At 41.4% G+C, this 16840-nt stretch overlaps 1 protein-coding gene across 2 annotated transcripts in view; it reads right to left on the reverse strand.

Annotated features, from left to right (window-relative positions):
• Positions 1–1250: 1250 nt before the first annotated feature.
• LOC117511828 (oxysterol-binding protein-related protein 2-like) overlaps positions 1251–16840 on the reverse strand; it is a 67358-nt gene continuing 51768 nt past the window's right edge. The window contains exons 10-16 of one of the 2 annotated variants that reach the window (XM_034171737.1): positions 13612–13732; positions 10191–10316; positions 9567–9690; positions 7894–7975; positions 4534–4538; positions 4316–4426; positions 1251–4250 (exon numbers count right to left, since the gene is read on the reverse strand). In XM_034171737.1, coding sequence (XP_034027628.1) covers positions 4320–4426; positions 4534–4538; positions 7894–7975; positions 9567–9690; positions 10191–10316; positions 13612–13732 — 565 coding nt within the window. In that variant the 3' untranslated portion in view covers positions 1251–4250; positions 4316–4319. Of the gene's footprint in view, positions 4251–4315; positions 4427–4533; positions 4539–7884; positions 7976–9566; positions 9691–10190; positions 10317–13611; positions 13733–16840 lie in introns of both variants that reach the window. The other variant, XM_034171738.1, reaches the window with a different exon arrangement.

The following is a 16840-nucleotide window of genomic DNA, read 5'->3' on the forward strand; positions in this document are numbered from 1 at the left end:
TGATGATTCCCCCCCTCAAAAACTAAATAAAACCATAATCCACATCCATCAGGCTCTAGTGAACAGCCCAGGTAGACAATGCCAACAGGCCACAGAACATAACATTATTTTCCAGACTTAAACACGCTACATGGATCACACAAAGAAACTGGTCTTAAAGGTGTAATGCTGTAGCATACTTCAGTGGTCACATGACCCACTAGAGGGCACAGGCAAGCACCAAGTGCAATGACAAAACAGCTTGTCCTTGCAAAAACACTCATAACACAAAGCTGCTTATGGATACATCCACTGTTATATCATTGTGATCCATTTTTCATTGTTGCTGATGTCATCTCCCTGAAAGATGGGGGGGCGGGGCTACTGGCAAAGCACCAAAGTGATGACTCGCATTTCAATCAGAGTGGGCATGTTTCATCGGCAAGAAACAACGGTCACTATGCCACCAACTAGGTGGGGCCAAAACAGACCAGAGGTCTATTTTATGCAAATACCGAGTGACGCGACACGGCAACTACTAATCCCAGTGAACAGGCAGCGTTTATATCAGCTGGTTGTTCCCTTGAACAAAATAATCCCAAATGGTGGAATACACTCCATATCAGCTGCATTTTTGAAACCAAATAACATCTTTGAAGTAATTTACAAGACATCTTGTGTAGACACGTGCATGCCCCAGGAACACCAATTACACAACAAAGCCAACCGTTGTCGCTGCCATTTGTACTTCATGTGACTGTCAGGTCGGGCTAGACCGCAAGATTCTTCAGATTTCCACTGTGACATCAAAATAGGAGAGAACATAAACTTGTAATTTTCTGGCACAGATGCATGTCCGTTTAGAGACTTGTGAGCTGTTCTCGAGCATTAGTGCCACACATTTTTGTGTTTCTTCCAAGTCCATGTTAAAGTTTACTCCCACCATTTGTTCCACAGATTAATAAGAAGCATCAGCAACAATGAAAAATAGATCACAATGAGGAAAAAAGCTGAAGCTGCCTGCCAGCATCCTCAAGTAATAAGATACCTTTACTGAACACAGGCGATTTCATTCCCCCTCTGCAGCTGCAAAAGCTCAACCTGTTGCACTTATACAAGGTTCTCTGATCGACTGAGGAGTTAGGGTTAGAAAAGAGTTTGTAGGGGACACAAAATAAGTTAACCAGACAAAACATTCCAGATGTGGCACAAAGTTGTCAAAGCAGCACATAAATTGGAAAAGGGACAACAGACTTGACCTCAGAGTCTCGGGTGTTTCAGTTCTGGTACTTTTATTGTGAAAATTATGATTTAATGATTGCACTGATGAGTTTGTTTTGGTCCAAAATTTTGCCGCTATATATGCTGGCATGACCTCGACCCTGGGAATCAGTTTTTACCTTTTAACTTTGAGAGAAAAGGCAACAATAAGGGGAAAGTCCAGTGCAGAACAACCCAGCGTAAAGCTGCAGACAACTTAAAACAGTGACATGATTAGATCTGAAGTCATGCTATAATGACAGTAAGCTTAATAATAATAATGCAAATTTTAAGGGTTCAGTTTCTAAACCTTGAATCATTCACATTCTTTAAACACACTCAGTTAATATGGCTTTAAGTGTTTGTACATACATCTATGAACATATTCACACAATGAATGCGCACGTGCTTGTGCACGCGCACACACACACGCACACACACAATCTCCGTGTCACTTTGACTGCAACTCCCCAGATTCGACCCACAGACGGAGGATCAATTACACATCTACATCAGATTGGACAATTATTGTTTTCTGCAGACCTGAATCAAGTCTTCAGGTCCAGATTTAGAATCTCTGCCAGGATTTAAGATTTTGATTTTTCAACAAGAGTGGAATTTTTTTATTTATTTAAACCCAACAAACACCCTGCTGTAAAAAACAAAAACAAACAAATCAGAATAAAAAAAATCTTACACAACACTAGAGTTGTAACAAATGGAGATTACTAGAAAGGCTGGATACAATGGACGAGCAACCAAAATCAGGTTATGGTCATTCGGCCACGTTCTCATTACAGGATGAATTTATCCAGATCTAAAATTCTCCCTCAAATGTGTCAGACATTTCTGAGTAAAAAAAGAAAATTTTCGTTTTCGTATCAGATTTGGGACACTCTTGGTACGTGGTTCTGAATCCTTCCTGCGTCAGTAACAGCTGTTAGCAAGGCTATGACTGAATGAGTTTCTCGTCAGCATGATCATCGTATGAATTTGACTTTCACAGTAAACGATTTTCAATATACTGCTTTCAATAAATTATGGGCTTCCTTGTCAATTTACAGAGCCTCCTAAAGTGTGATGGTGGTGGGTAAAGTGTTACTTCGTGAGATCTCACGATAGGTTTGCGAGATCTCAAATGATTCACTTGAAGGCTGGCTTGTGGAATCATGGATGAGGAAGGAGGAGGATGAGAGTTCCTGCACTTTAGAGTGGTCCCACAAGAGGGCACAACTCCTATGTAGAGGGACAAGGTGGGCAGAAAATGCACTTGCTGGAGTTTTGCGAGATCTCAATGTCCTTTAAAGGACTAACAATTGTATACCACAAAAAAACAAGCACAAAAAACCCAAAGCTTACAAATTAGATAACTCAGTACAAAGTCTGACCATTTGAATTTACTTGTATATGTACTTTTTAAATTCTCCAGGATAGGTTTCATAAATAAGTATATATGGCACTAGTACTGGCAAAATGGCTTCAAACTAGGCATCGGATTGGACCACTGGAGGGGAGGAGGTAATTCCATTTTGGCTTCTGTGTGTTTTGAAATTCTTACTTAAACTGCCTGAAAAATAATTTTATACCCGTTTTTAAATTGAAACATTTTACCACATTTATCATATTGTGCAAACGTCACTTAAGTGACCATGGAGTTAACAGAAACTTGTTCACACCGAGATGAACAAGAACTGAAATACGGGTCCCAGTCCACCCAAATAATTCACACTTTGGACGCAAATATTTAACCAAGATAAAAAAAAGAAAACATGTCTACTCCAAAACAAATTGGCACATTTGAAGAGACTTTATATTGTTTTTCCCTGATTTAAATTAAGAATTTTTATTGTAAAAACAGACTTTATTCTCATATTGTGACATTTTTCTCCAAATTACAGGTTTAAATTTGAATTGCAGAATTTCCATCATATTTGAATCCTGTAGTGATCCTAAATTCTCCATTAAATGTGCAGCAAGCAGGAATAAGTGCAAGATCCCAGATTCCTCAGGCAGACACAACCACATCTGCTGAAGGGCCACTGAGCCAAACACCAACGTTTACCTGCTGCTGATCCTGATGACTTGAAAAAGAGCTAAATTTCAGCAGATGGTACAAAAGCTAAGGCTGAGATGAAGGTGTGAAGTGCGTTTTCAGTGTCAGCTGAGTCAAGCTAGCTCAGCTAGCGCAGTTAGCCAGTGATCCAGGTGGCGATTTGAGCGTTCAGAGCTCAGAGTTCGTTAAAGTGTGGGCGACCACGTCTTCAAAATAAAGAAGGTGGAACAGCGAGTCTTCAAATCAGGAGCGAGTCGGGACGATGCTTGAATGGTACTTTTGTTCTGCAGATAAAATATTCCGGCAGATGTACAGAAGCTACAGAGTTTCTGTTCCTTTGGACCTTCCCACCCCCCACCCCTCCACTGTCATTTCCATGGAGATTGTCAGCTTCCATGCTGCTGTCAAGGAAACTGCATTTTTCTAAGAGGTGTCTTGCAGATTAAACATTTAAGCAGCAGTTCATAATGAGTTCATGCTTTTAGCCAACAGGACGTCAATAAATTTTTTTTACTTAGCGATCTGTAGTTTTGTCGTTTCTGTTTCTTCTCACCCAAACCAGCATGGCCTTCCCTGATTTGTCTGTCCGTGAACATCAATCACTGACTAGTCTCACTTGTGTTTCCTTATTAACGATGAAAGGTGACTGAATTTCCTCACAGGACAAAATGTGATTATAAAGATGATAAAGACTCGGATTGTGTTTCAAATGTGCTCGGAATAGGCAGGAGACTTCCTGCCTGTAGCGGTGGTGAGCAATAAAAAGGTTAGTGTGCTGGAGGCGGCGCGGCTGCAACTGGACATCAGCTGATGGAATGATGCAAAAAGCCTGGAGGGAGGAGAAATCCTTTAACTACTCTCCAGCAATGAAGTGTTAAATGAAACATGGGATCGGGGCTTTGGGACTCGTCTTTGCGATTGGTGTTGGGTTTGTTCTTGGTGGAAACCTAGATTCTTATTAGGTGTCTAAAATGACTGACAGGCAGACTGCTGCAGGTTATCATTGACAATGAAGGCTAGCGGGCTCTCAGTAGATATCAGGTAGGTCTTTGTAGTTCCTATTGAAGTAGTCACCGGTGTAGATCCATTCCTGGGAGCCAGTGAAGGGGTTGATACCCATCTGGAACCACCTGGACACAAGAACCACACAGGAAACACTGAGGTTAAACAGCAGCTTCACTCCTGAGTGATCTGGAGCATTTCTCTTCAAACATGCCATCATTTACATTTGTGTGTTTGTTTGTTCCTGTACTCCTCTCAAGTCCTTTGGCCAAGTCCCACCAGACTTGGTATTTAGTTCAACACTGACCCTGGAACTACCATTAAAGGGTTCATTTTGGCAAAGGTCAAGGAATTTGAATTTTAACCCCAATTTGGATCACATACAGCGCACATGTGCAAGTAGATTAAAGAAGAGCCATGGCAAGGTCAGCCAAAGGTCAATCATCCGGGTGAAGGTCAAGGTCATAGCAGTCAAAGGTCACAATGTCACCAGGAAATGAACTCAATCAAATCGAACAACATTTATTGATATCGTCCATTACAGCAGACAAAAGATGTCCAAAGTGCTTTACAGTAAAACCAAGGAATAAACTCCTGGATAATAAAAGCAAACTTACACTAAAATGAAACAAAAAAACATAAGGCACATAAAAGCAAAACATGTCACAGCAACACTCAAGATTAAAAGCCTTTTTAAATAAGTCTTGAGCTTTGATTTAAAAAGTGCCCAGTCAGAAACAGGAGGTAACTTGTTCCACAGTTTGGGGTCAGCTAAAGCAAAAGCACGATCACCCCAAAGTTTGTATTTTGACCTCAGGAAAAAGTTGACCAGACGACAGCAAATTTCAGAGGAGTAGGACAGTGCAAGACCATTAATGGCTTTAAATACAAATATTAAAATCGATTATAAAACAAACATGGAGCCAGTGGAGTGAGTAAAGTACCGGGGTAATATGCTCACTTCTGGAAGTGTTTATTAAAAGACAAGCAACAGCATTTTACACAAATTTGAGGCATGTAAATGAAGACTGGTTAACACCAGTGTAGAGTGCATTACAATCAATCAATTTTTTTATATAGCGCCAAATCACAACAAACAGTTGCCCCAAGGCGCTTTATATTGTAAGGCAAGGCCATACAATAATTATGTAAATAATTATGTAATAATTACAGTAAGTAAATCTGGAGCTGATAAAAGCATGAATGACTGTCTCAGGATCATGTCTGCTGAGGAAGGGAAAGAAGGAAAGAAATTGCTTTGGCAGAGTTTATCTCTTGATCAAACCTCAAACAGCTGTCAAATGTCACTCCCAAATTCTTACCAGCTGGTTTTTGATAATTAGTCAGAACACCAAAGTTTGAGGGGACAACACTGGGCATGCCAGAAGGTCCAAACATAATCGTCTCAGTTTTAAGGTGATTCCAGTAAAGTGCGTTTTGAGACATCCACTGCTTTACATCATCAACTGAGCTGTTTATTTGGAAATTCAATCCTAAACAAGGTGACCACATCTGAGTGACCCTATACTTAGCCCGCCCACCTGCCATAGCCATGAGCAGCGCTGTGCCCACAGGCACTATTGCCCAATTAGGTAGCAAAATCCAACCCCACCTCTGCAATGTGACAACTGGGTAACAGACTGAGTGAACTACAGAGGCGACCTGTGTGCCTCGCAGTCGCTATGGTACCCAGGGAGACCCAACAGGGACGATGAGCACGAGACTGTTAACAGGGCTCTGGGGAAACAAGAAGTCCTCAATGGTGGATCAGGCGGACGAGGTGATGGCTTGTCACCCAGTGGCTGTGAAGGCAGATTAAAGCTGCAACAGGTCATCAGACGCCGATCATCTGGGATTTCCCAGTCATCAGACCAGGCTAAGGATTTGTCACAGACTGTGTGTTTGTCGGTGTGCAATGACACTCACATATTAAACAAACCCCCACACAGGTGTCTCTAGGTCAACCCTGGATGTAGATTTTCTCAGTCGTCTCTGCATCCAGCATCCCATCCAGGAATCATTCGAGAAATGATCTTCACCACAATGATCACCTAACTATTGAAAAACCGCATAAGACATAAGGCGGCCTGATGAATCATGAAATCATGCACCAATTCCATCTTTGTTCTTACCCACATGCCAAACCTAATGCATCACCACATCCATCACACTACAGAACCGCTTTGGGTCATGAATGGCAACGACCCAAGCATACAATCAGTCCATCCCTAGACCTTGAAAGTAAACATCTATGTGCTGCAGTAGCCAGGTGAAGAGACTCTTCTTGGTCTCTCTACATAACACAAAGTCATTCCAGTGGTAAAGGGTAATCCAAAGAGAACAAGTACCAAGGACTTCCAGTCATCACCTTAGGTCACTCACAACCACACAGTAAGACAGGAAGCACCAGGACCTTCATTCTTGTGCTAAGACACTGGCTGTTCAGTGACCTCATGACTGCATACAGATACAGTTCTGGTGGAAATGTCCATAAGTCACTGGGTTTGTGATTTGTTCTGGATTTGTTCTAAGATACAAGTTTTCAGACACCAACTTCTCACTCAGCTTCTCCAGTGCTGCAATCTGGATATCCACTGATTCTGCAAAGATCACAGCATCATCCCCAAAGTTAAGTTCAGTAAACCTTTCCTCTCCAACAAAAACATCTACGCCACAAACACCCACTACATGCAAACATGGAACTAAATGCACATTGTTAAAGAATTTCCAAAGAGTGAGGAGACAAGGACAAAAGACTACAAATTGCATTTCGTCACCTTCCTAAAATAATGGCCTAAGTCGTTTTTCATGTTTATGAGAAATTCACATTTGGAAAAAGATCTCTTAGGCCATTGTAGTAGGAAGGTGACGATTTTATTTCTTAGAAAGCAATCCACACAAATTGAGACTGGTTAGATGTTTTTAAGTATACAGATGTTGGATAAAAGACTGGTGCGACCTCTCACTGTTAGCAAACAAGACAGCAAAGATTAAACATGGTTTCAGACCACTGCAGGAGATCCACTACTGCTGTTACCTGTGTTCAAACTAGCAGTCAGGTGACAAGATACAGTAGCCTGTCACAGTTTTTGACTCCCATTACTCAGAACATTAACGAAGATTAGTATAAACTGTTTTAAAGGTCAGCCTGTCAAAACAGATCAGAATACAGGAGTGCTTTGAAACAGTCATGGTTTATGGCTCAGTTTCCTTAACTCCTGACAATGAGAGCAGGTGGCTCAGTGGAGCTGCTGTTGGTTTGAATCATGCTCATTCAGAACCCAACACACTTATTGAACCAGGTCACCCAAATGGTACCTACCTTGGAAGGGGAAGTATCCTGCATCAGACTGGTGTCGCCTCCAGGGGGAGTCAGACAGTCATCCACTTCATGCTCCAGAATTCGGAGATTCAGGGCCTTTTGAGAACTTAAAAGTCCTCAAAAGGCCCTGTACTCTGGAAAATATTTTCCAGAGTAGAAGTTGTGGGGCATTTTGTTTGTAGAAAACAACAAGCTATGTTCACGGTTCTAAACGGATCACTGAGTACACTCTGGAAAGAAGTCAAACATTGTACATCTGTATTCCTACCTAGTAGACCACTCCTCCTCATTCTTGGCTCGCTCTTTTCTGGCCGCTCGCTGCTTCTCTTCCAGCCTCTCCTTCTCCTGACTCGCTTCATCTGAAAAACAACAATCGCGACGTCAGGTTTAAAGATTTTACAAGCAGTTAGACACTGTGAAAATTATAAATACTGCTTTGTTTTATGTTTTACTAAATGTTCTGTTTGACTGACTGTAACCTTTCTGTTAGTTAAATGTTAAAGACATGCTCAGTGTAAGCAGCCTTGTTGTGGCATATCTGATTAAAAACCATCACCTGAGGTTGCCTTATCACACAAATGATCACTGAGGGACACTGCAAAACTCTGATCAATCACAATGCAAGGAGAACACAGTGGGACATTGCTTCAAGACCACCAAGTGACCCCTGATCCACGCCACGGTGAAAGACATTCTCTTAGATGAAAGGGACTCTTTGATCGTCACAGCCCTGTCATTCTTGGAGATGGAAGGCCAATCATTCAGCATTCATTTGGGACTTTGTTTTTAACATCCTGTTTCTTTTTAATGAACTCTGTGTTTTTGTTTGAACAGATGCATTCTTCTGACACTGTAACTGCCCCCCCACCGGCCCTGACGTGGTTAAAAGCAGCGCTCAGAAAGCCACACTTTATTTACACTGTTCCAATCAGAACACCCTGGTTGGCACAGCGTCCGAAGCTTCGTAATAAAAGCTTGTTATTTGACAAACGGTCAATGCCTTGATTCTTTGACAGACAAGCCTAAAAATCCTTCAGCCTCCACAACACCTACAGGTGGTGATGTGTTTGGAACACGTCTTCTGTGATCTCGGTTTCGGCACCCAACTCCACGAGCATAAAACGCACCTGATTAATTAACACTTGTACTTCGGCACACGAGTTAATGTGTTCAGACGATCTCATCATCTCAGTTTAAGTTAGATCAGTTGTGATAATTTAACTTACAAATATCACTCAATGTTTAGTTTCATCTTCCTCATCTGTGATTGCAAATTGTTCTGTGTGCAAATTACGTGATTGTTAAATCTAAAACCCCAAAATGATTAAATTGATTTTTTTTTGGTTGTTTTCATACATTCAAAAAAAAAAAAAAAAAAAAAAAATCACAACTTTCATGAATAAAAGCTCATGATTCTCTTCCAATAGCAAAAGCTGACACTTTATTAGATTCAGTTATTCTATTAATTAGATCATGAAAAAAAAAAAGAAGCCAAACTCTGCAGCTTGGAGTCTAATCCCAAAAACCCGCCAAGGAACAACAACCATTCTGACTCAGGTAAAGCAAATTCTTGTGTGAATAAATGGTTATTTTATTTCAGTCCAATCCATTCCATAAGAGACCATCACAACCTGTCAGTAGATAGCAGCATAGACCAACTTTTCCTCTTCTTTTCACATGAGGATTCTCATGCAGTCTAAAAGCCTGACAACCAGATGACTGAGGGCTCATGCTCTTCCATTTCATTTATTCTATTTTATTTTTATATTTAATCATTGCTGCTACTGACTGATTGTCACCAATGAAATTTTGCTGTTTATTACAATGACAAAAAAGTCTCTTATCTCTTGAGAATTAGCCTGGCTACGCCATGCTACAAGTACACTGCTGTGAAGACGTTATGCCGAAACAAACAATTCCATTGACAGAAAGACTTAAAAACTACATTACCCATGTTGCCATTTTCCATGGCTCGGATGTCGGGCCTGAACCGACAGTCAGTGGGGGGCAGAACATTCCACATGCTGGGCTCCAGCTCGTTCAGAGACATGGCAAAGCTTGTAAAATTGTACATCTGGGGGACAACAAAGAGATTTTGTAAATTTAGTCCAGTCAATTACAAATCAAAATCAGATGAATTAATGAATACATTAACAATCTGGAACAAAAGAATGAGAACACACACACACACACACACACACGATGCAGGTCACTAAAACATAGAAATATGAGTAGGAAGCCCTGGGATAACAAAACCAAGCATGCAAATAACCTGGAAACAATATATAAATTGCCCATAATTAGACTTGTAATAATTACATTCTGCACATATTTACTTATTTTTTTAATATTATATTTACTTAATGTTGTGTACTGTCATTATCAGATTACATTCCTGAAACGTACAGATTTTTCCTTTGGAAAAGCTTTTATTGGAAGATTACGAAAATAAAAGGCAACTACATGACACGCACGCACACCAGTGGCGCAAATGCATTTTTTGGAGCGCTCACTCGCATCGTATGTCGGATGTATAAGCCCCCCATCCACAGCTCCCCGACAATTCTTTAATACCGTAGCAGAATGTGGCGGTCGGGATTCTATCCTCCAAAGCAGAGTGCTTCCTGGAACAACAGACACCGTCTCCTGGATTTCTGGCATGTCGTCGGCATCATCATTCTCCGCTCTCTGTGGCTCCTCCTAGAAACAGGTAGCTCACTGTCACTTTACAATAAAGTGGGAACAACATCCCTCACATTCTTACAAATGCTTCAACATTTGATAGGGTTTTTATATATATATATATATATATATATATATATATATATATATATATATATATATATATATATATATGCCTTGCCTTACAATATAAAGCACCTTGGGGCAACTGTTGTGATTTGGCGCTATATAAATAAAATTGATTGATTTACACATACACACATACATATATACACACACACACACAAAAATATAAAACGCAACACTTTTGGTTTTGCTCCCATTTTGTATGAGATGAACTCAAAGATCTAAAACTTTTTCCACATACACAATATCACCATTTCCCTCAAATATTGTTCACAAACCAGTCTAAATCTGTGATAGTGAGCACTTCTTTGCTGAGATAATCCATCCCACCTCACAGGTGTGCCATATCAAGATGCTGATTAGGCACCATGATTAGTGCACAGGTGTGCCACAATAAAAGGCCACTCTGAAAGGTGCAGTTTTATGACACAGCACAATGCCACAGATGTTGCAAGATTTGAGGGAGCGTGCAATTGACATGCTGACAGCAGGAATGTCAACCAGAGCTGTTGCTCGTGTATTGAATGTTCATTTCTCTACCATAAGCTGTCTCCAAAGGCGTTTCAGAGAATTTGGCAGTACATCCAACCAGCCTCACAACTGCAGTCCACTTGTAACTACACCAGCCCAGGACCTCCATATCCAGCATGTTCACCTCCAAGATCGTCTGAGACCAGCCACTCGGACAGCTGCTGGAACAATCGGTTTGCATAACCAAAGAATTTCTGCACAAACTGTCAGAAACCGTCTCAGGAAGCTCATCTGCATGCTCGTCGTCCTCATCGGGGTCTCGACCTGACTCCAGTTCATCGTCGTAATCGACTTGAGTGGGCAAATGCTCACATTCGCTGGCATTTGGCACGTTGGAGAGGTGTTCTCTTCACGGATGAATCCCGGTTAGACAGCGTGTGGCGTCGTGTGGGTGAGCGGTTTTCTGATGTCAATGTTTATCGAGTGGCCCATGGTGGCGGTGGGGTTATGGTATGGGCAGGAGTCTGTTATGGACGAAGAACACAGTGCATTTTATTGATGGCATTTTGAATGCACAGAGATACCATGACGAGATCCTGAGGCTCATGTTGTGCCATACCATCCAAGAACATCACCTCATGTTGCAGCAGGATAATGCACGGCCCCATGTTGCAAGGATCTGTACACAATTCTTGGAAGCTGAAAATGTCCCAGTTCTTGCATGGCCAGCATACTCACCGGACATGTCACCCATTGAGCATGATGGGGATGCTCTGGACCGGCGTATACGACAGCGTGTACCGGTTCCTGCCAATATCCAGCAACTTCGCACAGCCATTGAAGAGGAGTGGACCAACATTCCACAGGCCACAATTGACAACCTGATCAACTCTATGCGAAGGAGATGTGTTGCACTGCATGAGGCAAATGGTGGTCACACCAGATACTGACTGGTATCCCCCCCAATAAAACAAAACTGCACCTTTCAGAGTGGCCTTTTATTGTGGACAGTCTAAGGCACACCTGTGCACTAATCATGGTGTCTAATCAGCATCTTGATATGGCACACCTGTGAGGTGGGATGGATTATCTCAGCAAAGGAAAAGTGCTCACTATCACAGATTTAGACTGGTTTGTGAACAATATTTGCGGGAAATGGTGATATTGTGTATGTGGAAAAAGTTTTAGACCTTTGAGTTCATCTCATACAAAATGGGAGCAAAATCAAAAGTGTTGCGTTTATATTTTTGAGTGTATATATATATAAAATTCAGCAAAATGCATTCAAACTAAACCAGTTTCTCACGTTCCTATTTTCTCCGCCCAAACAGCTGAGCCAGACGGTTGGCGTCAGCTGAGTTGTGTGTTGCCACATTGTGACAACACACCAGTCTCTGCCCACGTGGTTCAGATACGTCTACAGACTGGAGAGCGACCTATTTCATCAGGGGACTACAGACAGACGAAGACTTACTCTTCCCACTGAGCTGTGGCTTGCTTGACTAAATTATGCAAAAATATTGCTTTTGGCCACTAACTGCCTGAGATGAAAATTAATCTCAAAGTTAGTTTTTCTTCAGCCAGTCTGGAACAGATCAGATTAAAAAAAACAAACGTTACTGAAATTAATAAGCCAGTGCCATTTTAATTAATGCAGTTTGAATTCACGGAAAACTAGGCCTGTGGAGATTAGCTGATACAAATCGTTATCTAGATACAAACGTGCGCGATGCAAGTGCATCGATTTACTCAGTGTGCTTCAACTTCAATTGACGGGTTGTATCATGTTGCATCGCTCGCATTGATTTTTTCCAAGGCACACTGAATGCACCACGGATGGTTCGGGACACCGGAGTGGCCGTTGCTTTGAGGGTGTTTATCGAGAAAAGGATTATTTCTCTACGTTGATTGCAGACTGCAGCGGGTCTGCAGTGTGCTTGAAGCAACGAAGCAGCGCTTCGACCCGCTGTTCGCGGTTTCTCTTCTTCACTGGTTTTCAGAAGTGGCAAGTCCACTGGCATGAGCACCAGCCAGTGCATAAACTGAAGCTGTCCATCAGGTAAAGGAAACAACAATAATAATCTCTGATTTGTGGGACTAAGTGCACTGCTTCAAAGAGCCGCGCAGATTTCAGTTGGAATTAACAACTTCAGAGCGAATCGCTGTTTTAAAATCAAATCACACCTCTTTCCAAACATTATAATACAAAAACTACAGCAACCAAATGTCCCCCCCCCGCCAAATTGAGACGTCCTGCGTTTTTTATTAATTACATCCTGACGTGCAGTGCAGCCGGCTGAGCTCAGCGAAGAGTTTTTTCTATTTACATCCAAAGATCAAGAATCCAGTGACCAATTTCATATTTATTTACTTTAAGACTCAATAAAATAATGTTGACATTGAAAACCTGTAAAGCCTACTTTTAGTATACAGAAAATTCACAAGAGCTATCGATAATGGCATCAATATAAATAAAATCTTAATGCCCATCCCTAATTGTATCACACCAAACTGCATTGTAAGGCATTGAATCGGCATCAAATACATATCAAATCGCATCGACTCAGGAACGGGGTGAAACGTATCACATCGTCAGTATCATCATGTACTGCATCGCTGGTTGTGTATCGAGGTGCGTATCGAATCGTTGTCAGTGATGAGATTGACATGCCTACAGAAAACCTATTCTGAGATTTGAAGTGTAGGCAGATCTCACATTTTTTTGCTTCTTATTGTCTCCTTTCTTCTCAGACCTCTTGTGAGCCTCGTAGGCCTGAGGATCAATGCTCCACATGCACTCTGTCCACTTCCCGTATATGACACAGTGCTTCTTTTTACTAGACAGAAATACAACACATATCGTGGAGGGGGATTAAAAACAGGAGAAATAAGACTGAGATGTAGAGAAAACTGGACAAAGACAAAAATAAGAAAGTCACAAAAGAACAAGAAAATGCAGAAGAATAGAAAACAAGTACCCCATTTCACAGACTATATGTCACAGTATTAGTTGCATCTGTCAAAAAATGTCATGAAGAGGGGGAAAAAAAAAAAAAAAACACTCCATAAGTTATAGGTATTTTTGAAACATGTTGCAGTTTAATGCAACGAGACATCCTGTCAGGAAAATAACATCTATTCCTCTCCTTGGCAGCTACCTGGGAAGGGAGACAACTGTGCCACTAACAAAGGAGAATTCCATCTAGTTCTCACAACTGCATATCAGAAAAATCAATTCAGAATAAACTGGTTTGTCAACAATCGGTCCCCCAGTCAGGCGATTTCCCAGTCCCACTGTCTATAACACTCAACATCCACATTTTATTATTTATTTTACAAGCGTCTTTGAGAAAGATGTGTAATTTAATCCAATTTTGCAAGAGTGTGACCTTGAAGACTTTGAGAGGAAGTGATGTCATGTCAGGAATCTCAATGGGACAGCGGTAGTGTGGACATGGACTTTAAAGCAGTTGCCACTGCTAGCGACGTCTATGTTTACCAGCTTTATGACAGTGCACGGACAAAGAATGAAATTATGCAAAAGTGACGTTTGCCATCGGATGTTTAGTGACCATCATGTGGAACTTTGACGTACAGTGCATCCAGAAAGTTTTCACAGCGCTTCACTTTTTCCACATTTTGTTATGTTAAAGCCTTATTTCAAAATGGATGAAATTCATTTTTTCCTCCAAAAATTCTACACACAATACCCCATAATGATAATGTGAAAATGTTTTTTTTATTTCTACAAATTTATTAAAAGAAAAAAAAAAAAAAAATCACATGTACATAAGTATTCACAGCCTTTGCCATGAAGCTCAAAGTTGAGCTCAACTACATCCTGTTTACACTGATCATCCTTAACATGTTTCAACAGCTTAATTAGAGTCCACCTGGGGTAAATTCAGGTGATTGGACATGATTTGAAAAGACACACACCTGTCTACACATAAGGTCCCACAGTTGACAGTGCATGTCAGAGCACAAACCAAGCATGAAATCAAAGGAATTGTCTGTAGACCTCTGAGACAGGATTGTCTTGAGGCACAAATCTGGGGAAGGGTACAGAAACATTTCTGCTGCTATGAAGGTCCCAGTGAGCAGAGTGGCCTCCATCATCCATAAACAGAAGAAGTTCTGAACCACTAGGACTCTTCCTAGAGCTGGCTGCCTGTCTAAACTGAGCGATCTGGGAAGACCGGCCTTAGTCAGGAAGGAAACCAATAACACGATGGTCACTCTGTCAGATCTCCAGCATTCTTCTGTGGAAAGAGGAGAACCTTCCAGAAGGACAACCATCTCTGCAGCAATCCACCAATCAGGCCTGTATGGTAGAGTGGCCAGACAGAAGCCACTTCTTAGTAAAAGGCACGTGGAAGCCCACCTGGAATTTGCCAAAAGGCACCTAAAGGACTCTCAGACCATGAGAAACAAAAGTCTCTGCTCTGATGAGAGAAAGATTGAACTCTGGTGTGAATGCCAAGTGTCATGTTTGGAGGAAACCAGGTACTGCTCATTACCTAGCCAATACCGTCCCTACAGTGAAGCATGGTGGTGGCAGCATCATGCTGTGGGGATGTTTTTCAGCAGCAGGAACTGGGAGACTAGTCAGGATTGAGGGAAAGATGAATGCAGCAATGTACAGAGACATCCTGGATGAAAACCCGCTCTAGAGTGCTCTTGACCTTAGACTGGATCGATGGTTCATCTTTCAGCAGGACAATGACCCTAAGCACACAGCCAAGATACCAGATACAACATATCAGATTTGTCTTCCATGACATGTCCTCCTCCTATTCCTTATCACTGTGTCTTCAGCTGTCTGAGGCATTCTTGTAGCAGCTGATCTTGGAGGGCCAACTTTCTGATGTATTCATCATCCTTACACTCACAAATCCTCAGTATCAAAGGAGTGGCTTCAGGACAACTCTGTGAATGTCCTTGAGTGGCCCAGCCAGAGCCCAGACCTGAATCTGATTGAGCATCTCTGGAAAGATCTGAAAATGTCTGTGCACCGACGCTCCCCATCCAACCTGATGGAGCTTTCGAGGTGCTGCAAAGAGGAATGGGCAAAACTGCCCAAAGATAGGTGCACCAAGCTTGTGGCATCATATTTAAGAAGACTTGAGGCTGTAATTGCTGCCAAAGGTGCATCAACAAAGTACTGAGCAAAGGATGTGAACACTTATGTACATGTGATTTCTTAGTGTTTTTATTTTAAATAAATTAGCAAAAATTTCTAACAAATGTTTTTCATGTTGTCATTATGGGGTGTTGTGAGTAGAATTTGGAGGGGAAAAAAAATGAATTTACTCCATTTTGGAATAAGGCTGCAACATAAAATGTGAAAAAAGTGAAGCGCTGTGAATACTTTCTAGTCGCACGGTACAGTCATGTTCAAAATAAGTGCATTTAAAAAAGTGACTAAAGTTTGAAATCCTTGTTATAGCTTTCAATTCCATACACACAAATGCATTGGGAACACTGCCCATTCTATTCAAAATCAAAAGTGGGCAAGGCCAAACTCCAAAGGTCATATCAAGGTCCAAAAAACTAAAAATCTTAACTGTCAGATATGTTCTTGAGCTACTGATGAGCTACCTGTGTACCAAATTTTAGCTCAATATCTTTAAAAACTCCTGACCAATGGCTCTAGGTGGCATATAGCAGCCATGTTTGACATTGGACTGGAATGCCTCAAACAAACTCTGGTGTCCTTACAGGATGGAACATTTATGCCATTTGTCAACTTTACTACCTCAGCAGTTTCAGAGAAGAAAATGTTTCCACGTGCCACCGCTGATGCTGACATATGACATAAGCCCACCGGACTGTAGGTCCAAGTGAGTTATTCCAGCAGTCAGGGAGAGAGGTGAGGTAGAAATCAGCGGGATGCAGTTCTGTTGCAAGGTATGTATTTATTATTAGTTAATTAGTTTGACCAG

The sequence above is a fragment of the Thalassophryne amazonica genome, chromosome 6 (assembly GCF_902500255.1).
Source record: "Thalassophryne amazonica chromosome 6, fThaAma1.1, whole genome shotgun sequence".
In the NCBI taxonomy this organism is placed as follows: domain Eukaryota; kingdom Metazoa; phylum Chordata; class Actinopteri; order Batrachoidiformes; family Batrachoididae; genus Thalassophryne; species Thalassophryne amazonica.